Source organism: Gordionus sp. m RMFG-2023, chromosome 5, assembly GCF_954871325.1.
Source record: "Gordionus sp. m RMFG-2023 chromosome 5, tfGorSpeb1-WG-v2, whole genome shotgun sequence".
NCBI classification, from domain to species: Eukaryota; Metazoa; Nematomorpha; class Gordioida; order Chordodea; family Parachordodidae; genus Gordionus; species Gordionus sp. m RMFG-2023.
In genome coordinates this window covers 23,214,282-23,241,397 of record NC_088779.1, presented here as the reverse complement: position 1 = coordinate 23,241,397, position 27,116 = coordinate 23,214,282, and the positions used below count along the sequence as shown (strand labels likewise).

At 26.4% G+C, this 27,116-nt stretch overlaps 1 protein-coding gene and 1 non-coding gene across 3 annotated transcripts; both read left to right on the top strand.

Annotated features, from left to right (window-relative positions):
* The first annotated feature begins 1,251 nt into the window (after positions 1-1,251).
* Positions 1,252-20,558, top strand: LOC135929424 (uncharacterized). 2 transcript variants are annotated; one of them, XM_065465994.1, is made up of 10 exons: positions 1,252-1,499; positions 2,707-2,996; positions 11,292-12,383; positions 12,750-12,808; positions 13,132-13,515; positions 14,043-14,195; positions 15,541-15,705; positions 16,342-16,459; positions 17,836-18,050; positions 20,035-20,558. In XM_065465994.1, the coding sequence occupies exons 1-10, from the start codon at positions 1,339-1,341 to the stop codon at positions 20,410-20,412; spliced, it is 3,015 nt and encodes a 1,004-aa protein (XP_065322066.1). In that variant the 5' UTR covers positions 1,252-1,338; the 3' UTR covers positions 20,413-20,558. The 2 variants fall into 2 exon arrangements, with proteins under 2 accessions (XP_065322066.1, XP_065322067.1); XM_065465995.1 differs by having other exon boundaries at positions 1,254-1,499; positions 11,292-12,377.
* Positions 20,559-24,288: 3,730 nt separating this feature from the next.
* Positions 24,289-24,360, top strand: Trnah-gug (transfer RNA histidin (anticodon GUG)). Its single transcript has one exon. It is a non-coding gene; the product is annotated as a tRNA-His (tRNA).
* The last annotated feature ends 2,756 nt before the right edge of the window (positions 24,361-27,116 follow it).

Here is a 27,116-nt window from a genome sequence, read left to right as displayed (position 1 = left end):
TTTTTAAATTTACGTCCAAAACATAAAATAATTCCAAAACTTTTATAACTTTATTGAAAAACACGCGATAAACTTTTTTTTTAAATGGAAGATTAAAAAATGTGGTAGAAACATTTTTTTTCTTAAATTTTCAGAGATTTTAAACGTTATTTTTCCTGGTAAAATTTCAAAGATTTAATATTTTTTAAGAATTCTCAAAATTAATTTTTAATCAAATTTCATCTAAATAAAATTTACATAAAATTCCCAATTTTTCATAAGATTTTTTGCTCAAAAATTTTTAGTTTTAGAACAGTTTTGGGTCAATATTTCTCAAAAAAAAAACGCAAATATAATGTGGAATGCATAAAAGGGAAAAATTCTTTAAAAATATAATCCTTTTCTTTTGACTAAAAATTTTATCTTTAAATTTATTTTATGGAACAAAAAAGTCTCACAAAAAAAAAGGATTTTGTTTGTCAAGGGTTGTAAAAAATTTATTTTGAATTAATGATAAATAAAAATTATTCTATAAAATTCCTGTTTTCTAATTTAAAATAAAAATATTTATATACTTTAAGGGCAAAATAAATTTTTTTTTCGCATAATTCGATTACAAAAAAAAATGATTAAAGAAAAGAACACAGAAAAAGAAAAGAACACAGAAAAAGAATAGAAAAAGATTTTAAAAAAAGGAAAGAAATAAACAAATGTTGACTTAAGTGGATGAAGTATTTGAAAATTAAATTATAAATATTTTTTTTAAAATTATATTCCTAGTGTTGAGTTTTGAGCTTTTGAGTGAGTGAGACATAAGTTTTATAAATTTCTTTTTTTTCCGAGAATTTTAGGCTAATTTTAAAAATAACAAAAATTTACAGACAAAATTTAATTTTTTTTTATTATTATTATTATATTATTTTTAAAATTTATAATAAAGATGTTTTTTTTTAAAAAAAATATAATAAAATAAAACTTTATCCCTAGAGGAAGGCGAAGGAGTATCCTATTTAATTCATTTTAATATACTCGTTAAGTTTTGCTTAAAAATATAAATATTTATTAATTTTATTATAATATATTCTTAAATTTTTAACATGTCTAACGAGCTAACATTTTTAGTTAAAAATAAAATACTTTTTTCTTTCATAATAGTTAAAAATAACCCGACATTTATTTTTCTTTTCAGCCCAATTATTTTTATACTTTCCCAAAAGGTCGCTATGCTCTAATATAAATAAAATGATAAACGTATGGTTGTTGGACAACATGACAACTAAGTGATATATTTAAAAAAAAAATTATTTCTGTGCGACGCTTTTAATTTGTAAATAATAATATCTATATGTATAGAGTGTTATGATGAACGATTTATATTATTCAGTTATGGGCCATCATAACCATTTTCCTCGAGGATCTAAGGAATTTTATTCTCCTAATTACCACAACTTTAACCCCGATTCTGGCAATTGTTATCGCAATATTCCTAATTTTATGGTGGATTCGCCTCCTATAAATGGGTTAGTTTATTGTATAATGAAAAAAAGAAGTTAATTTTATATAATTTATTTAATATAAATTCTTTGTTTGGTATCGAGTCAGCCCCAGGTCAGTTAGGACCTAATCCCATCTCCCTTTTTAAATGATCGTCTGCATTTAGATTAAGTTAGAATATTGTCAGACGATCGACGTTTATTGCAGATAAAATAATAAAAACCATTTGTTTTATAGACTCGATTCTAATGCAGAGGATATAAATTAAAAATTATATATTACAATTACGTTTGGGTAAAACTAGCTTTAACTTAACTTCCTTATCAATCCCACTTATTTAATGATTGTTCAATTAAATAAATCAACAAAACTAAATATTTGATTTTTACCACATTTCTTTATACTTTTAAAAAAATCTTTCATTGAAGATTTTTTTAGTTACCATAAAATCCGAAACGGACATGCTCTAAATAGTACCCTTTATCTCCCCTTGAGCTTATGAATGACGTTGAGATCCCCTGGGGTGCTTGCAAATTTTGATATTCTTGCCAGACTATCGGGGTCTTAGTGTATCGAGCTCGGAAGGATAGTTGGCAGACTATTATATACACTTAGATTTAAATCGATAAAAATTGTTGTTAAATGGCTCGATTTGAGCCGATTTTTAAGGACGCCCAACTCACTATTTTATCCAGAAAAATATTAAGCAAACCTGAAGATTTTGCTCATATATGGCATGGCACAAAGGTTTGGACATCTACTTTGAAAATTTCGAGGTTTAGGTAATATTTTTCTGGCTAGAATATTTATTTAGGACATTGAAATCAGCTCGAGAAAAAAAGAATGTATAAATAATTTTGGCCTGTATTTTATAAAATAAAAATAAATTAATCATTACATTTTTTTTACACTAACAATCCTATTTCGATATTTTAAGTTGCTTATTTATGTTTCTTAACTCTCCAACTCTTTTTATTTTATTTTATTTTATTATATCATTAATTATTGTATTATTTCATTTTTTAAAACAATGGTTTTTTTTTTGAATGTTCAAAATAATTTATTTTTGTATGTTTAGAGCAAAAAAAGAAAATCTTGAAAAGTGAACAAAAAAATCTTCATAATTTATAATTCTATTTTAATAAAAATTTGCAAAAGTATAAAAGTTACTTATGGAAAATGATGCATTTTAATTTACGAATCTTGATTCAAAATATATATTTATAAATATAGAATGTTGGGATCACCTCAAAACGATATCTATGGTAGAATGGCTCCATTTTATCCTTATTATCAATCGTATTCGCCTTACAATCACCCCCAAGCTATGTTTTATTGCCATCCTGATCCTAATCCTAAATATCTAAATACTGGGCAGAGTATCAACAATAATCTTCATCATGGTCATTGTGTAAATGACAATGCTTTCCAGAAATACTCTAGAAAATCGCGAAAAAATCAATTTCCCCTCAAAGATTTTAGGAACCGGAACGTTTTAGATTTCCAAAAGATGGTGGAGTCAGGTTATTGATTATTATTTTGATTAAGTATAAATAAATTAGTAGAGGATGATCGAAACAGCATAAGCATAGCCAGGGAAGGAGATAGGAAATTAAGATTCTGACTCTGAACTTTAAAACCCTATATATGAGTCCAAATCCCATGTAAAACTTACCAGAAGGACAACCCCTTCCTGCCACATTGTGAAAAAATCGGAATATCCTTCTGTACTGGTGACATAACTAAGAATTTTTACTCGGGGGGAGAGGGCATGACACAAGATTGAGATTGAAATTTGATTTTTTTGCTAATTTTGATTTGATATGAGAGAGGAGGTAATATAGAAGTTTATTGACATATCAAAAAAACATTTACGCAGTAGCCCATGTATCTCGCTTAAAATTGGTATAATTATTTGTTACTGCCATTTATAATTTCAATATTTAGGATTTTTTTAAAATATATATAAATCATTAGAGAAAAGCCAACGCGGATCTAAATTTTCAGAATCTAGGACAGAAATATTATGTACTCCATAAAAAAATACCCTAATTTTAGAAATTTTTTAAAATTTGCGGGTATTTTTATCAAGTGCCTTTTTTTCCTTTGGTATTTTTGACAAAAACATTTTCCCTCCTTTATTCAAATTTTAATTACCTGGTTTTATATATGAATTCGAAGTTATATATAAATGAATTCGCAGTTTTTATATGAATTCGCAGTTTTTTATATGAATTCGCAGTTTTTTATATGAATTCGCAGTTTTTTATATGAATTCACAGTTTTTTATATATGAACCATCGGGGAGGGGAAGATATTAACGGAGTGGGTCCGGGATGGTCGATAGAGGGGACTGGATTTGGCTGGAGGTTTATCGTGTCAACAATCAAACGGGAATTTACCGTAACACGCATATGTCAAAGAAAAAGAATTTACGACGTAGAATTTTTTAATGCCATTAATTCATTTTAGGGGGGACTTTATATAGTACCCCTTTTACAATCAACAACCATAATAAAATATTACATGTGCTCGCAATCTCGAAAACTGGCTAGAACCAGTTATGAGGATAAAATCAAAACAGGCTCGATATAAGCGAATATCGTACAAACAAAGAAAAATATAAATGGTAATATAAAAAAAACACATCACTTATAAACGAATATGGTACAAAATAAAAAACTGAATTCATAAATAAAAAACTGAATTCATATATAAAAAACTGAATTCATATATAAAAAACTAAATTCATATATAAAAAACTGAATTCATATATAAAAAACTGAATTCATATATAAAAACTAAATTTATATATAAACTGAATTCATATATAAAAAACTGAATTCATATATAAAAAACTGAATTCATATATAAAAAAACTGAATTCATATATAAAAAACTGAATTCATATATAAAAAACTGAATTCATATATAAAAAAATTGAATTCATATAAAAAACTGAATTCATATATAAAATAACTGAATTCATATATAAAAAACTGAATTTATATATAAAATAATGAATTCATATATAAAAAACTGAATTTATATATAAAAAACTGAATTCTTATATAAAAAACTGAATTCATATATAAAAAACTGAATTCATATATAAAAAACTATATAAAATAATGAATTCATATATAAAAAATGATTTTATATATTAAAAACTGAATTCATATATAAAAAAATTGAATTCATATATAAAAAACTGAATTCATATATAAAAGGCTGAATTTATATATAAAAAACTGAATTCTTATATAAAAACTGAATTCATATATAAAAAAATTGAATTAATATATAAAAAACTGAATTCATATATAAAAAACTGAATTTATATATAAAATAATGAATTCATTTATAAAAAACTGAATTCATATATAAAAAACTGAATTCATATATAAAAAACTGAATTCATATATAAAAAACTGAATTCATATATAAAAAAACTGAATATATATATATCAAAAACTGAATTCATATATAAAAAAACTGAATATATATATATCAAAAACTGAATTCATATATAAAAAACTGAATTCTTATATTAAAAACTGAATTCATATATAAAAAACTGAATTCATTTACAAAAAACTGAATTCATATACAAAAAACTGAATTTATATATAAAAAACTGAATTCTTATATAAAAAACTGAATTCATATATAAAAAACTGAATTCATATATAAAAAACTGAATTTATATATAAAAAACTGAATTCATATATAAAAGACTGAATTCATATACAAAAAACTGAATTCATATATAAAAAACTGAATTCTTATATAAAAAACTGAATTCATATATAAAAAACTGAATTCATATATAAAATAATGAATTCATATATAAAAAACTGAATTTATATATAAAAAACTTAATTCATATATAAAAAGAATTTATATATAAAAACTGATGAAAAACTGAATTCATATATAAAAAACTGAATTTATATATATAATAATGAATTCATATATAAAAAACTGAATTTATATTTTTTATATTTAAATTCCCTGGTTTTTATATATGAAATCCCTGGTTTTTATATATGAATTCACACTTTTTTATATATGAATTCCCTGGTTTTTATATATGAATTCGCAGTTTTTTATATATGAATTCGCAGTTTTTTTAAAATGAATTCACAATTTTTTATATATGAATTCGCTGGTTTTTATATATGAATTCGCAGTTTTTTATTTATTAATTCACAGCTTTTTATATATGAATTCGCTGGTTTTTACAGTGTTGTGATGATTAAATGTAACATATTGACGATTTAATTTAAACACATGCATATATAATTATAATCTTTACAAATGTACAACAAAACAATAATAAAAGAAATTTCAATAATGCTTCTTTTTCTATATTTTAATTATTTTTGCAAATATTAACATTTTATATGAATGGGTTTAAATTTAATCGTCAATATGTTACATTAAATCATCAACAACACTGTATATATGAATTCGCTGGTTTTTATATATGAATTCGCAGTTTTGCATTATTTTTTCTTGATGAAATATTGAGTTAGCCTTTTAAAAATCGTCTCAAAAAGAGTCATTTAACAACACTAATAAAGGCTCAGAATAAAAATTTAACAATAATTTTTTTAAAAAGGGTAGAAATTTTAGCTTTTGTCCATATTATATAACGTAGCTTAATTAACTAAACAGAGGCCACCTTTTATTTGATATATATATATCAACCCTACCCTTATATCCGTGCTGGCCGGTATCCCGTCTTTACCAGAGAATCTTTTATAGAGAATGCAAATATAGAGAAAACAATTGTAGAGAATGTCGTTTATAAAGAATATCGTTTATAGAGAATGATTTTATAGAGAATTTATTTTGTAGAGAAACTTTTAAAGAGAAAACAATTATGGAGAATGTCGTTTATAAAGAATTTCATTTATAGAGAATGATTTTGTTGAGAATCTCGTTTATAGAGAATGATTTTGTACAGAATCTCGTTTATAGAGAATGATTTTATAGATAATTTATTTTATAGAGAAACTTTTAAAGAGAAAACAATTATAGAGAATCCATTTACAGAGAATGATTTTATAGAGAATCTCTTTTATAGAGAATGATTTTATAGAGAATATTTTTTCAGAGAATTGTTTTACAGAGAATTGTTTTAGTGCGAATTATTTTATAGGGAAGGATTAATAATTTTATATTGAAGAATTTTACAGAGAATGATTTTATAGAAAATGAATTATTTTAAGAAATAAATTTTCTCAAATATGACCATTTACCGTCTAATTCTTTTTTTTTTGGCACTTATTAAATCAGATTTAATCTAATATAATTTATTAAAAATATATTTAAGGATATTTATTTGGAAAATCTACTCAATAAGAGGCTAAGGATATTTAATCTGGAAAATATACTCAATAAGAGGCTAAGGGTATTTAATCTGGAAAATCTACTCAATAAGAGGCTTTGAGATTTTTTTTAATTACAATGAAGAATATTTTATTATTATATATATTTGATGCGAAATATCAAATACATTTAGAAAAGGAAAACATCAAAGTAGGCTTAAGAAAAATTTCCAAAAAAGCAATGTCCTACACCATCACTTGGAAAGCAATAAGATAAGTTGGAAAAATTAAGTTATTCACAAAAATAAATAATTACTAAGTTAGTAATAATCTTAATAACTTAACATTTTATTGCATAAATTCTTTATTCAAATTTTCAAATTTTTTCGATCAAATAAAATTAATTCAAAATTGTTCCATAATCCAAAATATATAATTTTTATTCATAACAAATGCATAAATACATTGTATATAAATATAAATTTAATTATATAATTTAAAAATATAATTTAAACATTTAAATTAATATTGTGAGACAATGCCCTTAGGTAATCTAACATGGGCCTTGAATAGTAATCTTCGACTATTCTATATACCCGTTGAGCTCTTTCCCGATATTGTTTCTTTGAGAGTGGAGCCAATAGTCCCAAAGAATATTGCTCTAATTTATAGCAATTAAGGCTATCTTCATCTTTGAGAGCTAAAAATTAAATAAGATTTTTAAAATATTTTAATATAATATATATTTCATACTTTTGATAAATTTCCAAATGGTTGGATGATGGGAACTTATATGGGAAGAAAAACTCCGGTGCCAACCTTCTACTGCATTGTTGGTATTTGGAGCTCGCATCAGAGTGGAATCATAGCAATTCCATAATGAAATACTAAACAATGGGGATCTCCTCTCCATTGCTATCATTTTGCCTATCCATGTCTCCTCGAGTAGATTTTCCAGATTAAATATCCTTAGCCTCTTATTGAGTAGATTTTCCAAATAATTATCCTTAAATATATTTTTAATAGAAAGAGCTCAACGGGTGTATAGAATAGTCGAAGATTACTATTCAAGGCCCATGTTAGATTACCTAAGGGCATTGTCTCACAATATTAATTTAAATGTTTAAATTATATATTTAAATTATATAATTAAATTTATATTTATATACAATGTATATATGCATTAGTTTCTATTAGTGCTTTGCTTTAACTAGTAGAGTAGCAATTTAAAAAAAAAACTATTAGCAACAAAGCCAGCCTTACGCCAATTTTTTTAGAAAATTTTGTCAATATTTAGTTGCTTTGTGCATTATTTTAATCTGCATGGCCCGGCCCCGATTTTTTAAAAATATATTATATATTTTTGCCTAGATAATAATGGTGATTTAAAATATTTGGTTTTAAAATATATGGCCTGGCCCGGGTTTTTAAAAAAAAAGCTTTTTTGACCCGGCCCGTGTATTTAAAAAAATAAAATTTTAGACTCGGCCCGGGTATATTTAAAAAAATTAAAATACAGCCCAGTCCGTGTATCCGGGCCGGATTCAAAGGGCCTGTAGGTCTCTGATTTATAGTGCGCGTTTCTAATTTCCCTGATAAATCTGATTTTACCAAATCTATTCCGAAGAGAATCTACCCTGGGAATTTCATACGATTATGCCAAAATTTTTTGTATTTAATAATTTATAATGAAAATCTATATAATTTAGTAAAAATTAAGGTAAGGGCGATAGTTTGATGGGTATTCTTGTTCTATTTTTTGCATTTTAAATCATAAATTGAGCGCGTTTTATTAAATTTTAAATCTGATTTTGCCGAAAATGCATTCCAATATGTGTAGAATACCCACCCTATAAATTTCAGAAGATTTTATATTGAACTTCTGAAGAAATTTTACTTTACATTAATCTGAAATTTATAAGTAATGTTAGTAGCCTAAAAATCAGCTAAACCTAATTTGGGTTAACCGAAAAATCGCCTAAAACTAATTAGACAAAATGTAGGGACTGGGAGCTAGGCTAATCGCCCGTCAGCGTTATGCAACACTAAGCCTAGCCTTTATTAAAATTATTTTATAAATTTATTATGTAACGATATATGACGAGTGATTAACGGAGCTCCTTAGCCGATGCCTAATTTTTGACTATTCGTTTTCGCTATTTTTATGCTAAGCCTAATTATGCTTAGCCGATTTTTTAATCTAAAAACTTGGCTAACCGTTTTGGAATTGCCTAAAATTAACCGATTGCGCAACATTAAGGGTGGGTATTCTACACTTATTCAGGTGCATTTCTGGCAAAATCAGATTTTTAAATTTAATAAAACGCACTCAATTAATGATTTTAAATGCAAATAATAACAAAAAATAAAACATTACCCATTAAACTATCGCCTTACCAAAATTAAGGTTTAGTTAAAAGATCATTAGAGTACTGTCTAATATTCACAGGGTAGGCAGGGAAGACCAGGGGGTGGTTGGATCAATTTCTGTCAAAATCGTCATAGGTCCGAAAATAATTGTATCTGAATTTACAAAATACAAAATGATAGTTCAAACTCTTACCTAAAAATTATACATCGACAAAATTTAAAATAATACACCTTTTTCTCTAAATTGATTTTAGTAAAATGAAAATTTCTTATTACAAGCCGTAAACTCCTTATCAGTTTAGAGAAAGATGAATCTAAAAAGTTTAAAATGTTTTTTATAGGTTTTTTGCACTTGTTAAACAAAACGGAATTCCAAATACAAACTACCCCTTTTAATTTCAATGTCTAACTTGAATTATAACCCCTTACCCTGTGGTAAAAGGTCCTGTTTAACATTGTTTGAATGGTTAAGTGTCCTTTTATTATTGGTAGATAGATCTGGTTATAAGCAAGTATATTTATCATTAATATTTAAATTTCTTCGTATCATTACGACTAATTATTTTTTCAAACTTTTCTGTTGAAAGGGGGGGGGGGGGTGTTTTTTTCAAATCCCGCATAAAGTTTTTGAACTCTATAATTGTCCCATATATAATATTTCTCTATAAAATGAAGATCTACAAATAATTCTCTACAAAATAATTCTCTACAATGTAATTTTCTACAATATAACTTTCCACAAAATAATTCTCTATAAACAACATTCTCTATAAAATCATTCTCTTTGAAGTCATTCTCTATAAAGGACATTCTCTATAAAATAATTCTCTTTAAAATCATTCTCTATAAATTACATTCTCTATAAAACCATTCTCTATAAACGGCATTCTCTATAAAACCATTCTCTATAAACGGCATTCTCTATAAAATCATTCTCTATAAATTAATTCTCTATAAAAATTATTCTCTATATAAAACATTCTCTATAAAACATTCTCTATAAAACAATTCTCTATAAATGCATTCTCTATAATTGTTTTCTCTATAAATGTTTCTCTATAAAATACATTCTCTATAATGGTTTCTCTATAAAGACGTGGAACCGTGCTGGCCAACTACACCATCTTTTTAACTCTTAGCTTGTACTGGCTTGCCTCAGATAGGGAGGGATCAAATGCTATGAACACGCTATAACACAGATCGATTTAACTTTTAGGGTGCTATAAAAAAATTCATAAAAAAAATTGAGTATTTAATTAAGAATTTTAAAATTATTCGTCCTAAAAATTAGCTGATACGATTTTCGAAACCCCAAATTTTTAATACGTTTTAAAATTTAACTAAATAGAAATATTTTGATAATTTGGTTTGTATTTATATATATGTTAGCTGCATTCTGTTTTTTTTCGGCAATGTTATTTTTTCAAATTAAAATTTTTTGGAGCGCGTTTTTATTTTAAATTTAAAAATCTGATTTTACCGGAAATGTATTCCAGCATGCTTACTTAGAATACCTATCTTATGAATTATATGCAAATTAACCGTTTACATTTTAATCTTTTATAATTTTATTTAGGAAATTGAAAAAACGAAGCTCAAAAGTTCATGGCAAAATTGTTTGAAATTCTTAAGGTAGGATAACAAAAATGATGCAATACATTTCCGATAAAATTAGACCTTTTAAATTAAAAAAAACCCTCAAAAAATGCTTTAAAGTTGAAAAATAAAATACTGCCCGAAAAAACACATTGCCCCTAACATATATTATGTAAATATTAATTATCTAATCTAAAAATAGCCTAATAATATATAAAAGAAATTTGACTTCATGACAAATTATCTTAATTCAAGGATCTTTATTTGAATGCTAAATAGGTTAATGTGAAAAATATTTTTTTGTTGGTCATTTTATTAATTTTGCCACTTTGCTCCTCCCTCCCCTTGGTAATATACCACCTAGGGTAAACGTCAAAACATTCTTACTCGATAAATATTTCATATGTTAGGAATGTGTTTTAATACTATGGTTTGTTAACATTGTTTGATTAGCATAAATAATAATTTAATATATTGCAAGGTAATTCTATTTTAATGATTAATATTTAATCATAGACATCTATAAACACGATATCCAGCCTACACATGAAACGACTCAGGATGCTAAAGAAATAGATCATTTTTCTTCCCATTATGGTGGTCCTACTTCGCTCTCATTCCCCATGGAACAACATTTCCCATATACCTCCAATAATCCCTTATATTATGGCGCTAAAAACACTATTTTGATGACAGATAGCCTAGCAATTCCGACCGAAGCATTGCCACACAAACCTTTTGACAAAACGTCTGGCCTTAAAAGGGCCCTTTCTTCCTCGTTTTCCGATTATTCCATATCATCGCTTCTTCCTACAGCTACCGATAAAGGTAGTACGTTGAAATGCACGCAAGAACCAACCTCGTTATACCCTCAAGTTATAGCTATATCGAAAGATCTCTACAATCCTGAAATAAAATCTCAAGAAAACATCTCGTCAGTTCCCACATCTATTTATCCAAATTACGTAGCACCCAATCATCACGTAAGAAATTATCCGCCGACAATGGATCCGAGACATTTGATTCCCCCACACCAAAACCCTTATTGGTATTATTTTCAGCCATCGCCTCCGCCTTTAAACCATTATCGTGATAATAATAACCATTTTGATCCCAATAATCAAATCATAAATACTCCCCCCAGTCACATTCAGCATAATCCGTTTTTAGTACATCCCCCTCCATTTTTAAACATAAGTGACGTTAAAAACCACGACTCTAGGGACAGCTCACAGGATTCATGGAGACTCTCTATAGAAGACTGGTTTTGCCAGCGCAAGAGCCGTTCTTCATCCCTGCTTAGACTCTACGCCGGAGGGAACGGAAGATTTTCATCTTTCGATTCATTCTCCTCCTTCCGATCCTTCGGGTCTTTGCCACTCGACATCAATAACTATTCCGATACCGGTGCAATGCATTTGATGCAACAACAACATCGTAATTATTTAAATCATAATAATAATTATCCTTTGGGATTCATTCCGGCAAATTTCCACCAAAAGCGTGAAGTTTGTTGTGGTGACTACGGAGCCGAAAATAATATGCTAAACGATCACGTGATAAAAATCGACGAGGACATCGCAAGGACTCGGGGAATGGAAAGTGAAAGTTAATTTTATTAATAACACCTCTTTTATGGTAAACGCGTTTTGTTCAAGCGGTGCGGTATTTAATCTAAATCACAGCTGATTCTCCACAGTGATAATAATTTTTGAAATATAAGTCGCGTTTTTCAAATTTTTTTTTAACGTCTTCATCGTATCTCTCCATATTTATAAATTATACCTATTTATTTGCTCGATTTTGTAAATAACGCAGGGTTTAATATTGCATCGCTTACGCGTTTACTATAAATGAGGCCTAAATCATGTGTTATATTCTTGAGTCCACTTCAAAAAACTCTCAACAGACGATTTTAAATAAAAAAATTTTTTAAACCTTCTATAACTTTATTATATTATACTTAATTTTTAGATGAAAATTCAATCCCTCAAACGACATCTATACAGCCTCGTTCTTTCAAAAATTCTTTGGTAAATAATTCATTTTAAATTTATAAGGCCGTATATCCTTGATTCGTCATATTTTAAAACTTAGGCTAAACGGATTTTGAACTTGGGACATTCTATTTATGGTTATTTGTTTTAAAGTGTATACATTATACAATTATTTTGGTTAAATAGCCATTTTTTTTAAAGGCACTTTACAGGAAATATAGACGGTGAACAGCCTTTTTTTAGAAATAAGACAAATCAGAACATGGCCTTAGTATTTCTTTTTATAAATATTACTTTAAAAATGACAAATTTTGCAATAGTAGATAGACTTAAAATTATTTATGATATTTGGCACCCAGACTAATATAGAAATCGATAAATCTTTCAATCCACATAATCCAGTGGATGTTTCACCGTTACCTAAACAAACCGAACAAGAAAACGTGATAACTTCTTCAAAGGATCCTTCTAGAAATAAATTCTTTACCTTTAAACGGGATTTATTGGGAAAATTGAGAAGTAAAAAAAAGGAAAAGATGGAGACCAAACTAAATATCGATAGTTCGAATGGTGGTGGCAAGAGAGCTAAAGTAGCAATAGATACCACAAAATCTATCAAAAAGGAATTGACAAAAGAATGCCCCCTTACTATAAAATATCCAGACGAGAATGATTTCGCCGAAAGAAAATGCTGCTGGGAACGTTGCGAAACCATTTTCTTCAGATTGGACCATTTCGTTCACGTAATAAATGTCGTTTAAAAACATATAAGATATCCAAGGTACCCGTAGGTGACCATTTGACGACCATTTTTTTCTTAGTATCATGTTCACTGTTATAAGGTGGAGATTCTATAAAACAGGCCCGATGCCCGACTCTATACAATTGTTTAAAAAAATGTATTTTGAACCTCTCCGGTTTCGCATAGACCTATGTCTAATATCTTAACGGAAATTAAATGTTTTAATTTGAATAGCTACAAATAAGTGTTTGATTTTGTTTATTTAAAATAAAAACTTATTTATACATATAGGGCTTTCGATTTAATTCTTGTAAAATTATTGTTAAGGGATTAATCAAAAATTGAAATTTTGAATTATGTATTATTAGCAAGAGTTTTTAATAGCACCTGAACTCTTGGAACCGGGATAAATCTCTAGAAATCGGAAACGGAACATGAAATTGAACCATTTTTAGTCTATGTTCCCCTAACTCTGAATATAAATAAGCTAATACCATAATAAATTATTTAAAAAAAATATATATATAGCACATAAACGAATACCACATCAGGATGAACAAAAACAAGAATTTTGTGTGCCTTTGGCTAGATTGCGAGAGGGGTAGAAAACCTTTCAAAGCTCAATACATGTTAATCGTGCATATGAGGAAACACACTGGCGAAAAGCCCCATAAATGTTCGGTAATTTACTTTTCTTTGAAAATGGATAAAATGGGAATGAAAAAAAACCCCCAAAAATCATGTTTTTTTTTCACAGTAGTTTTAAAGTTTCTAATTGAAATTAAGGTCAAATCATCAAAGTAATTAATTTTCGTTTATTACTTTTTACAAATCACCTGAAATATGAAGCTAAGTTTTAAACAGAGTTTTGAAAAAAAAATCTTTTCCAAAAATTTTGAGCAAAGAATCTTTGAAGTCCATAGATTTTTGTCCGTCCCGGTTTCAATTTTTTTACTACAGTTGCCCGACCCGATTTTTAAATCGCTTTTTGTAAATGTAAGACCTAACCAGAAATATTTGCAGTAGTAGAAATCACCAAAATAAACAATTAACCAGATACTTTATGGATTATGGCTTCTATCGAATATCAGAATTCATCAATAAGTCTAATTACTTTACAAAATATGTCCTATTTCTGCCGCCAATGTCATCATTAAAATTATAAGCCAATAGAAGAAAATATTATTTTAACAAAGCGGACAGGGCTAATGTTGTTAAAAGGCTCGATTTTTTAAAAGAGCTAACCCAATATTTTAGATGAAAAAAATACTAGGCAAGCCTGGAGATGCTCAAAGATGGCAGAAAGATTTGGGCATCTATTAACAAAATCTAGAGGTTTGTGTATTTTTTTTGTTGGCTAAAATATTTGGTTAGCCGTTTTAAAAAATCGAGCCGTTTACAACAGACATCTTGACATTTTTTCCGGCCCCAAATTTTTTTTCGGGTGTTGCATCTTGCATATCATAAGTCTTTTTGGTCAATGTTTGATGAGTTGATGTGATAAAAATTATATACTTCTTTATAGAAATTGTTCTGGTTTAAAAATTTTTTTTCGAACTTCTTATTGTTTACGGTTGGATTTTTGTTAAACGGCTCGATTTTAAAATGGCTAACCCAATATTCTAGGTAAAAATTTTTTTAGCCAAACCTGGAATGGCCATTATTTACTTATTACAAGATCGTTTTTTTTCCATATTATTTATTGATACAGCTTCTTAATAGAAAAATTTTTTTAACTAAAATAATATGTAAGATTATTATTATATAATAAATATCTATAGAGACTTCATGGCACTCAGCTCATAAGGGGCTAATTTATTTTTCTTTTCTTGCTCTAAAAAAATTATAAGCCACGCATATGTTTTTACAAAAAGAAAAAGAAGGGGGCTCTTGAAATGTATTAAACTTGAATATATTTGAGTATTGAAAACTAGAAATTGGAACAAAAATAAAGCTTATATTATTATTTTTCGAAAGAAAATCACCCATACATTTCTATACAATTGTTATTTTTAAAAAAAAAAAGTTTCCAAATTGTTCTAAGGCATATTCACGACTCGAAAACTTGAAAACCCATATTAGATCGCATACCGGAGAAAAACCATATCATTGCGAAGTGGAAGGTTGTGTCAAAGCCTTTACCAACGCATCTGATAGAGCTAAACATCAAAATAGAACACATTCTACCGCTGTAAATATATATATATATTTTTATAAAAGTGTTTAAAGACAATTTAAACAAGCCAATATTTAAAATTTCCACAAAACAATAGTTATTTTTTATTGGTGATGTATGAAAAGAAAACTAATACCTTACCTTTATACGAATAACGCGTAAACTAACCTTATCTTATTCGTTATTCTAAGGATTAGCTAGTTTATATTCGAGGTCTGCAAAGCCCGGCCCGCTTTGGTTCGTTAAATATTTTCGAGCAAGTTGTCTGGCCCGGTTCGACCCGTAAAAACTTTAAGGTCCGTTAAAGTTTTTACGAAAAGTTGATCCCAAATATTGTGCTTTGTAATCATATCATAAATAAATTGTTTAATTTTTTAATGAATTTTCTATTTTAATTAATAGTAATCAAAATATTAGCTTGAAATTAAAAAAAATAATATTAAAATCTATTTAAAATTTTTACCAAAAATCAGAGATTTTTCGAGGCCTACCTGATATTTACATATAAATTATCTGGCCCTCGAAAATTTTTTATGCACTAATTTCTCTGCCGGGCTCGCGGGCAAAGCTTTCGACCGGGCCGGGCTTTGCAGATTGTTAATTTATATTTTTATTTTATGAGCACTCATTATTATTTGCTTTTCATTGAAGAAACCCTATGCTTGTCAAATCCAAGGTTGCGATAAACGGTACACAGATCCTAGTTCTTTGAGGAAACATATCAAGACTATCCATGGGTTAGAAATTCTAAAGAGCAAAAAATTTAAAGGTAATAAAAATTTTCATAATTATCCAATATATCTATTCTAAAACTACAATTAATTATTTTTTTCATGCATAGGCGTAGCCAGGATTTTGTCAAGGAGAGGAGGGGTGTTGGAGGTTTCTCCATAAATTTTATAGTAGGTCTTTAGGTAAGACCCTTGACTATATTCAGTGACGTAGGCACGGGGGTTTAAGGGTTCAACCCCCCCCCCCTCATGAAAAAATGAAAAAATTTTAATTTACCAAATTGAATATAAATGCCTAAAATATAAAAACAACTATTTTTATGTTTTTTATTTATAAATAATTTGATCTACAATATTTGATTATTTATATATTTTTAAAATTATTTTGTAAAAAACTTGTCCAATTTGTCATTTCCTTTTTTAAAAAAATCTACTTTGTCAATTTCATTATGATGAAACAATTATTAATTTATTCCTATTTCATCAAATGTTAAGCACAGATATGCCACAATTTAATTTGACTACCTTTTTTTATGCCGCTATTAAATGTTAAAGTATCAAAGCTACATCACATCAAGTCTCATATTTTAAAAGATAATAGAATTTTTTATAATGATAATAAGAAAACTTATTTTCGATATTTCGTTTATTTAAATTTTTTAATTGCTTTTATGCTTCAAGAATTTTCGTTCTATCTTGTTTAATGAGATTTTTACTTCGTAATTTATTTAACAAACTGAAAAGAAAAAATAACAAAGCTCTAAGCATTGATAAAATTTACAGAATAAATGCCTTCAGACACTTTTTAATCTTTATGTTGACCAAAATCTTACTATCAATAATTTTTTCCTTTATACTGGCTATTACACTGGTTAAAGTAGATACTGATTAAGCACAAAACATTGTCATATTTTAGAATTAGGGCTTATTCAGCGAACCTAACTCTGATTATATGAAGACCACCTAAAAATCAATAATATATAAGAATTTTTATATAGGAGGGACCCTGCCGAATGCCAGGTAATAAGAGATTTGGGGAGCAAAGTCCCCCAAAAAAATTTTTATCATCCCCCCACCCCATCTATCGGAAAATCTTGGATATGCCCTGGATAATTTCTATAAAAATAATTTTTGTGTTTTTTTATAAAAAAATTGAATTATAGTCGTTATTTTAAAAATAATAATTAACATTAATTTTTTTTTCAGATCCTTGTTTATATTGATATTGTATACATTTTTGGAGAAGAGGGGGAGGTTGTAGCGGGAAATTTATATTAGCTTAAAATGATATTTATGAGAACAAGCAAATTTTTGGAGTCATTTTTATAATTGAATGAGAGTTTTTAGCCCGCTAAATTCATATGTTTAAATCTTTTTAATTCCCTAATTTTCGGATGAACCAACTATAAAAAAGGCTTTGATGATTCCAATTACGATTTACAATTAAATCATCCGACAAATTCGATGGAAATGGATATTGTCAAAAAACATCACGTGCCACATAATTTTGACACAGACCAATGTCGACCCGATTTTCAAAGTGAATACGATCAAAGGGACTTAGAATCGCGGCGGGTTCCATTTTACTTTAACATGGACGACCAATCGATGATTAAACATCAATATAAGGTAAAAGAAATTACATACATAGCGATCATTGCCATCTTTCAATTTTTTTTGTGTATAAAGATAGTGTCATAATCGATGTGAATAAAATTTAAGTGTTAAATAAGCTACATTTATTAAAAAGACAGAGACCTGCAAAAAACGAATTTTTTCCACCCTATTCGACTCGACCCTTAGAGGGAAAAACATTTTCCGGACCCAACCTGATTTTTTAAAAAACCCGACTTGATTTGACTCGAACATAAAATTGATTCCGTATTACCTACCCTGTAGAAAACTGGAAAAATATTGACAAAAAAATTTACCAAATAGCTAAATCAGCCTCAAAAGATCTATATACTAATTTTAATCACAAAATCCTTGGATGTATTGCAAAAAATAATAATTATCGAACATAACAGATTGTGTCAAACAAAGACTGATTTCTTTTTTTTAATAAAGATAACGAAACAAATTAGAAATGTTAAATAAAATAATGTTTTCACCTTTCCATACGAATCTTAAGTGGTGGAGATTCTAAAATAGAATTTTTGTTGATAATAAGAAAGAAATCATCTTTCGCCTTTAGTTAACCTTTTGGTGTAACAGATTCTTTATCTTCAAAAGAAAGAATGTTTTTAGACTGGTCCATTAAATTTGGGAAACAGGTTATTTGCTTAGACCAGAAATACTTGTTAATTTTAATAATTTCGTATTATTTATTTTTTTTTAATCAAGGGTGATCCAACATTTAAAATATTTTAAAATGATAATACCTTACATATTTTGTTATTATTAAAATTTACATTTAATGAAAAAAAATACTTTTTATAAATTGATAAAATATTTAATATTATTTATAATTTTTGGCAATAGAAAAAGACCAATAATTTTACTTATAAAATGGCTATAATTAAGTTTAAGTGATATTTAAACGTTATTTGTAGTAAAATGTCACGTGATTATGCGATAATTTTTGATAATATTCTTTAAATCAAATTGATTATATTTCCACTCACTGAATCAAAGCATGATTTATTGATATAACTGATTGTAGCAAAAATATTTTTAAACCCGATCAATCCACTAGAAAAAAAAAATTATGACCTTACCACAAATAAAAAATAATTTTCGATTTTGCAGAGATCCCTAAGTATTTAATTTAACGAAATAAATCATTCTTCATTTTAAGAAAAAAATAAATAAAAATTGCTCTTATTGTTTTAATAGCAAAGTACTAATATTAGTTTTTGATAAACACTAAATCTAATATTTGCATTATTTATATTCGGTTTGTATTTTCGAATCAAATAATTGTATTCATATTCGCACGAATAATAAAAACATTACTCGATTTGTTGTTCAAATATTCGTTTCAAAATTAAAATTTAAAAAAAAGTGATTTCTAGCTGTTGAAAATAGAAGTTAAAAAAAAAAATTTCACAAGAATGTTAAATACATAAGAAAAATTACGAATAATTTCGAATATTTGCAAATAATTTTGAATATTTAAGAATAATTTCCGATATTTACAAATTGATAATTTTGAATTATACGAATAATAGATAAAAAAAAAATTCTTCTGCAGATTATATATTTTCCTTATTCTTTCGAATCGAATTATTTCGTTTTAGGCATAGTTGTGTAATTACTATATTTTTCTTTAGCCAATTTTTAGCTGGCTAGAGTTTTTCTTAAAAACATAGCAGCTCAAATTTGAAAGAAACTAATACGCCTTAGTATAATAAATAGATTTTCGCCTGTAGTCGCATGTGGTCATTACCCAACTAATTTAGATTATGATCTAAGAACTCAATTTTATATAATTGTTATTGTAATTTTAAACGCCAAAAATAAAACGCCTTAGTGTAATAAATAGATTTTCTCCTGTAGTCGCATGTGGTCATTGCCCAACTAATTTAGGTCATGATCTAAGAACTCAATTTTATATAATTGTTATTGTAATTTTAAATATTAAAAAACCTGCTATTTTATTTTTAAATAATAGATTAAAAACACGCGGAAGTTTTCGAAAAGTTCGTCTATTTCTTCCACCGAATCTCTAAACAATAATAAGATGCGCCGAAATAGTTTTAAACATTCGTTGACTCGCCAAAAATCAATAGGACATCCACATCCTTACAAAATCAAGGACGATAACTATAATATATCCAACACTCAAGGCGTTTCGAATCATGATTATAGCATAAAAACAAATGAAGCTGTAAAATGTAATGACAATAAAATTCGAAGTGACCGTCAAATGAATGGAGGAATATCGCATTTGAAAAAACAAATCAAATATAAACTCAAAAATTTCGTTTCCCAAAACGTGCTTTTAAAGAGCCTATCTAACCTGAGCCTCACGAATGATAATTTAACATGAATAGGATGAAATTATGTGTATAAATCATTCAAATTAATTTATAAAAAATAATTGTTAATGCTTAAATTATAATACTCAGATAAATGTAATTATAAAAAATTATATTATCTTTAACAATTAAATTTTAACCTTCTTATATAAATGAGTGCAACAACAATTAATTTTAAATTTTTTTTTTAATTTTATAGTTTAATAATTTATTAAAATATTATACAAAATTATATTTTATTTATTGTAGATAATAATTTTATAAGATTTTATATTTAGGCATTTTTATATTTGCTCATCACCACGGTGCCTTTGAAATCCTATATATATCAATATATTCAATTTTATGATCTTTATTGATTTAATAAAAATTATTTTTTAAATTTTTAAATATCTTTATACCTTTTTCCATTAATAATTATTTCTAAATTATGTAAAGCAATCCCTCGCACTTGGAAAGTCGGGTCCTACATTTAATAAAACATATTTAATTTAAAAAAATTGACTATTATGAATGCACAATTATATAATTTTTAAGGGAAGGCTGAAACTCCTTAGAATAGAAACTTCATTTATTTATGGATTACATATTTCTTTAACATGTGTCCAAAACATCAATAAATTTAATTCGGAAACTTAAAATTTTTAACACTTTAACATTATGTTGGGCACAATCTTAAAAGAATAAAGTTTTGTTGTATTTAGATCAAAATAAAACACATTTGAGACTTATGAGATGAAATCTTGTTTCTTAAATTTTGTGCTTAGATATATGAGAAACTAGATCGATTTGACAGATTACAAACCTATCATGAGTGGAGATATTTGTATTGATAGTTAGTTAGGGGTGGAATTCATATTACATTATTTGATAGAGGATTGATTTACGACTTATGAGATTCTTAAACCAATGATTGTAACACCTATATGCGATGTACTTGTTGGTTAAACAATATGTGATGTAATGTAGATTAATTATTTTAAGAGTTTTTTTGGAATTTTGGGCAAAAGCCTGTAGGAATTTGTAAACATGTTGTGGAGTCAGGGTTGGAGAAATTTCCAGAAAATTGTATCCGGATACTAATTTTTAAAATTTTGTATTTAAGATACAAGATACCTTTTTTTAAAAGCTTAAATAATCAAAATCGAAATGTATCAGTATTCAACTTAGAATAATATATACATCCCTTTAACAACAAACGAAGTCAATGGAAATTTAATTTTTTCCAGAGATATTGTTTTCTTTTTATTATTTAAAAACTAGGCAGAGTTGTTAAGGAGCGGAGCGGCGCTCCTGGAGCGCCGCTACATTTTTTCAAATTTAAAAATTAGGAGCGGGAGCTATCTCCTTTTAGGGCTGGAGTGGAGAAGCGCCGCTCCTTTAAATTTAAGGTATAAATTAAATTATTTTTTTAATATTAATAATGTTTGTAAAATAAAATTCAATAAAAATGAAATTTTATTTTATTTAAATTTATACATTAATAAATGTTGAGCCGAGTTTTATATTGGTTTTTCATCTAATCATTTTAAATACTATACATCAAGTTTTTCATTGTTATAATTGAAATTTTTTTGGAAAATCTTGTAAATCATATTAATATTCATTTTATAGATATATAATAAAAAATAGTTTTAGATATTATGGAGAGATTATAGAAGAAGAAATTGAATTTCCATTTACATCATACAAAAAATATTTTAAACTTCTAAAAGATGTTGATCCAAATGATCAAACAAATTTAAGGGCAAAATGCCTTTTGTGGTTAAGTAAAAGTGCTTCATTTTCAAAGCGAGCAGCATCAATCTAAAAAAGCATTTAAAAGTAAAAAAATCTTTCTTTTAAATACAAAATGATAACTAGATTTTTTTATTTTGGAATAATTTATTTTAAAATGGTTATAATTATTTTTGGGCAATTCATTATAGTTGAGCCGTTGTTAGATATTATGCTTTTTAAAATATATTTTAATATTTATTTATATTTTCTCATTACTTGTTTAACCTCTTTTTTTATACCTAAAAAATATCTTTATAAAATACAATACCCCGCTCCCCTCTAGTGTTCCTGTGGAGCGCTTTATTTAGTCTTGCAAAACAGGTCATAGGGGAGAAGCATGGATTTTTTTTAGATTCTAATTTAGAAAATTTATTATTTTTAAAGGCTAATAAAAGATTATAAATATTTTGATAGATCATTTAATATAAATAAAAGCTTTTGATAAAAAATATGATTTTGTTTCTCGTACCTTCTAAAAAAATAAAAATCTAAGGAGTGGTTATGGAGTGGCGCTCCATTACTTGTAGCGGGAGCTAGCTCCTTTTAAAAATGAAGTAGTGGGAGCTAGCTCCTTTTGAGAAGGTAGGAGCGGGAGCGAGAGCTAGCTACTTTTAAAAAGGAGCGTTAACAACTCTGAAACTAGGGTTTATTGAGTTAATTTTTCTGCCATTTCATTTTATGTAATACTTTATGATGATTCATGTAATTTTTACATTCAGTAAAACATAAATAAAATATTTTAGAATAGAGATTTTTTTATTATTCTTTTATTTTAAATATATTTATCAATATTTCTTGTCAATTCTAGATGATTTTTTATAATCATTTCATCAGCACTTAATACTTTAAATATATTTTAAAAATTTTATATTTAGCAAACGAATGATATTGAATATGAAATGAATATCAATATAAATGTGATATTTAAAAAAATTACTTTTAGATGTTTGATAAATTAGTTAACGGGTTTGCACAGCCACTTATAATTATGGCATTCTTTACACTGCAATAATTATTATATTGATATGTTCATGTTGGTTGACTTTAAATTTTTTTTTATTTAATATGTTTAATTTGCAATTTTATTATCCATGTGTAGCATCATTGTTTTAACTTTCCGATTACTTAGTTCCTAATTTTATTTTGAGAATCATGGGTGTAGTATGGTGATTTTAATTTAGCAAATTGCTATATGACCAACATCATATACCATTCCTATCTTAAATATCTTAACTCGGATTAAATTTTAAAATAATATTTAAATACAATTTAAATTAACCAATATAAATTATTTTTAACGTATCAATATCATTTGTACAAAGTTGTTTAAGATAAAGATTTGCATCTTGGATACAAGCTATAAGATCTTTTCGAAAAGCTTGATAAAAATCTTTCCACGATATTTGCCAATCCATATATTTAATTCTATATATCGTTAATTAATGTTAGAAGAAATAAGGTGTCCTTTAACCATTGAGTGAGCGCAAGCCTATTTTGGTGAAATTGGTTGAATTATTTGTGATTTAGATAGATTGACTATATAAATATGAAAATAGATAAAAGTATAAGTTTGGAATTTATTAATGTTAAATAAATAAATCTATTAATATATAGACTTTTTTTATGTCAAGGTTTTTTCATTTGCTTTGTGTAACAGAATACATATCTCGCTTCAAACTACAATTGCCTCATCTTAGGAATAATAAAAACAATCATTCTCACTCTTAAATGTAGTGATTACTATTTTTTTACTTCTTAATATATTGTTAAAATTGGGTTCGTATGGCAGATTTTAATTGAACACCTTAAAATTTATAATATTTTGGATTCAAGTTGACTTCTCAAATATTAATGCCGCATATATTTTGGGATTAATTAAAATTTATTTATGATTAATACAAACTATTAATAATTGTTAATAAGCGAATTAATAAATCTCATATTTTTAATATAAATTGCTATATATAAAAAATAATTATTTACATGAAATTTATGCCAGATACAAGTAATTCAAAGTAATTTGTATATTATAATATTTTTTTACATAAATGTTTGTTACTAATTATTTATTTTGTATATAAACAATAATTCTGTTAATTTTTATATGTGCCGTGATCGTATAGTGGTTAGTACATTGCGTTGTGGCCGCATTAACCCAGGTTCGAATCCTGGTCACGGCAATTTTTTATAATTTTTTTTTACATAAAATTTTATTTTTTTAAAGTACATATTTAATTATATACATTTCGATATATAAAATTGTTTTATGCGCCTTCAGGTACAAACACAATTTTTTTTATATTATCATACTATTTATCCAAGTGCAAACACAATTATATCACCATATAATTTAAATAAGTCATTTTTTATACAATGTGAGCTATAATTTTTCTAGGTGGAAAAATATTATGACTTATTGCTTGTATAGAAGACATCTTGGGTTGAGTCCTATTAATAGCTTATTTTTATAATTAAAATTTATATTTTAGATGTTTGTGTCTATACCATACCATACCCATTGCTAGAATGATTTTCCGGTAATGTATGATAATATTGACAGTCAGTTTATTTACATGCAAACAAACTATCTCTTTGTAACTTAACGTTATGTACAACATAGCAGAGTTACTGTGAATATTTTAGAATGAGATATTTTAAAGAATTTCACTACTAACCATTTTATCTGCAATATTCAGTATAGCAACCTGGTCTGGCCACACTCGCTCATAAAAAATTTTCCAAAAATAAATTAGTCCAGCCCGTAAAATAAATTTACAAAAGTTGTTCACCCTTAATAATTTTTTATGAAGGTAAGACATAAATTTAATTAATTAAAAAATTTGTAAACTTTTGAAAAAATTATTTCGCAGGAACTTTAATACCCTCCTAGGCCAATAACGATTTGTATGTAATTCCTACCAAATAAAATTCAAACCAAAACTGGCAAAATATGAAAGGAAATCAAAACTACCCCTACTAATGAAGATATCTCCAGAGATCTGCAATGTCTAGCCCAAGTAATGTCTGAATTTTTTTTTATTTGTATATATATTTAATGTATTCTGATATTACATGTCGTGTTAATTCATAAAGTAGTGTTTTTAATTCCCAAGATTATAAATAGTTGTTTGGTGTTCAACAATATATATTTTGGTTTAGGCCTTGTATTTAAAAAAAGGGCCTTGTCAACTTTAGTAAAATTGAAACTAAGCAGTCAGGCATTTTCTAAATTCCCTCAGGGCCGGGCCTAAAAATTCATTTGCAGGCCACTGATCTCCACAACTATCTATCCCCTTCTAATTCGAATGCGGATCTTACATCGTACTCCCCCCCCCCAATACCAATAGGCAATCCAGCCCAAAAATCATATTTGATTACCCCAACCTCAAACTCAAAGCAACATAGAAATTTGAATATTTTTAGAACAAGAGTGCAAAATTTCATTTCTAGCTAGAAAATTCTATGTTCCAAACACAAGCACACTCAGCAAATATATTTTTATATAGCTTGGTTGGCTCATTTTGATCTCTAGAAGATATTTATTATACTCACGCCCTCCAAATTATTTTAAACTGATAAAATTGCTATGTTATAATAATTATGATTTGTAATTTACATATAAACTGACAAATACTATAAAAAATTGTTTTTAGCCAAGAAGAATTTGGTGTATCGCTACCAGCCAATTGTTTAGAAAAAAGATACCGCTGCCAATTTGGTTTTTTAGTACAAGTCGAAATATATATTAACAAAAAATATTGAGTGGATCCTAGTTCAAAATCGGAACTGTAATGGTGGGAATATTATATATATCAGGAATTATTCTACTTTTTAACATAAAATATTAAACTAAAAAATCTGGAAAATAAATATAATTGAAACCTATGGAGTTATTAAAGTTTATTTATATTTTTAGAAGTCGACCCAAACAATGTGTTTTAAATGTAAAATTCAACATCCCTTAAATATTTATTACATCTCGTATGACGCTCCCATTATATAATATAATGTTGACTAGAAAAATTCGCAATATTTCCCAATTCTTTTTCCCTTATCTTTAATAAAATATCGAATACCAACTATAAAATTAGTTATAGTATTAAAATATAATATACAGACGTGTTAACGATACTTTTACAAAGTATTAAAATGAATTTAAATTATAAACAAGTCAGTTGATACAAATGCTTTTCCCTCAAATGTGTCGGAAATAGTACATAAAATCATCTATACTATTCGACATTTTTAAAAATAATTTATTAATAATGAACAAATACATTAATAGTAATAGATATTTTATATAAAATATTAACAAATTAACATCATCACTAAATATTATTGTTATAAAACATTTTCAAAGTTTTTATTAAGGAGATATCTTTTCTCCTGTAAAAACATATTTAAAGGCACTAAACTGTTGAGCTGGAAGGAATGGTAAGTATATTTAATAATAAATAAAATATTGAAAATTATTAAAAATGGCAAATTTTTTACTCTTTATGCTATCTAAATTTTTTTCATCAAATAATTTGTAATTTAATATTTATTAAGATAAAACAGGTTAAATAACTAGGATTAATTAATTTAACTTTATAATAAACAACTTTTAATACTTAATATTTATACTAATAAGTTGTGATGTATTATGTGAAAATATAAATAATTTATAAAAATATTTCTAAATTTATATATTAAAAAAAATAAAACTATAAATAATTTGGGATAATTATTTTAAATCAAATACACAATTTTAATATTATGTGAATATATTTTATTGAAAAATAGAGAAATAACTATTATAAATTTAAAAAGATATCATACCAATGATAATACTATCGTTCATTATCGTCGTGATACTTTAATAACTCTGATAATGTAGATTATGTTTCTCTATAATCTACTTAACATTCTTTTTTAATTAATTTAACAATAACAC

Bases quoted from the DNA above. Each gene is read 5' to 3' on its own strand.
- LOC135929424 (XM_065465994.1), top strand. From the start codon at position 1,339: ATGATGAACGATTTATATTATTCAGTTATGGGCCATCATAACCATTTT. The intron at 13,516-14,042 runs GTAATAAATGTC...ATATATATATAG, and splicing joins GATTGGACCATTTCGTTCAC to CACATAAACGAATACCACAT. The intron at 14,196-15,540 runs GTAATTTACTTT...AAAAAAAAAAAG, and splicing joins AAAAGCCCCATAAATGTTCG to TTTCCAAATTGTTCTAAGGC.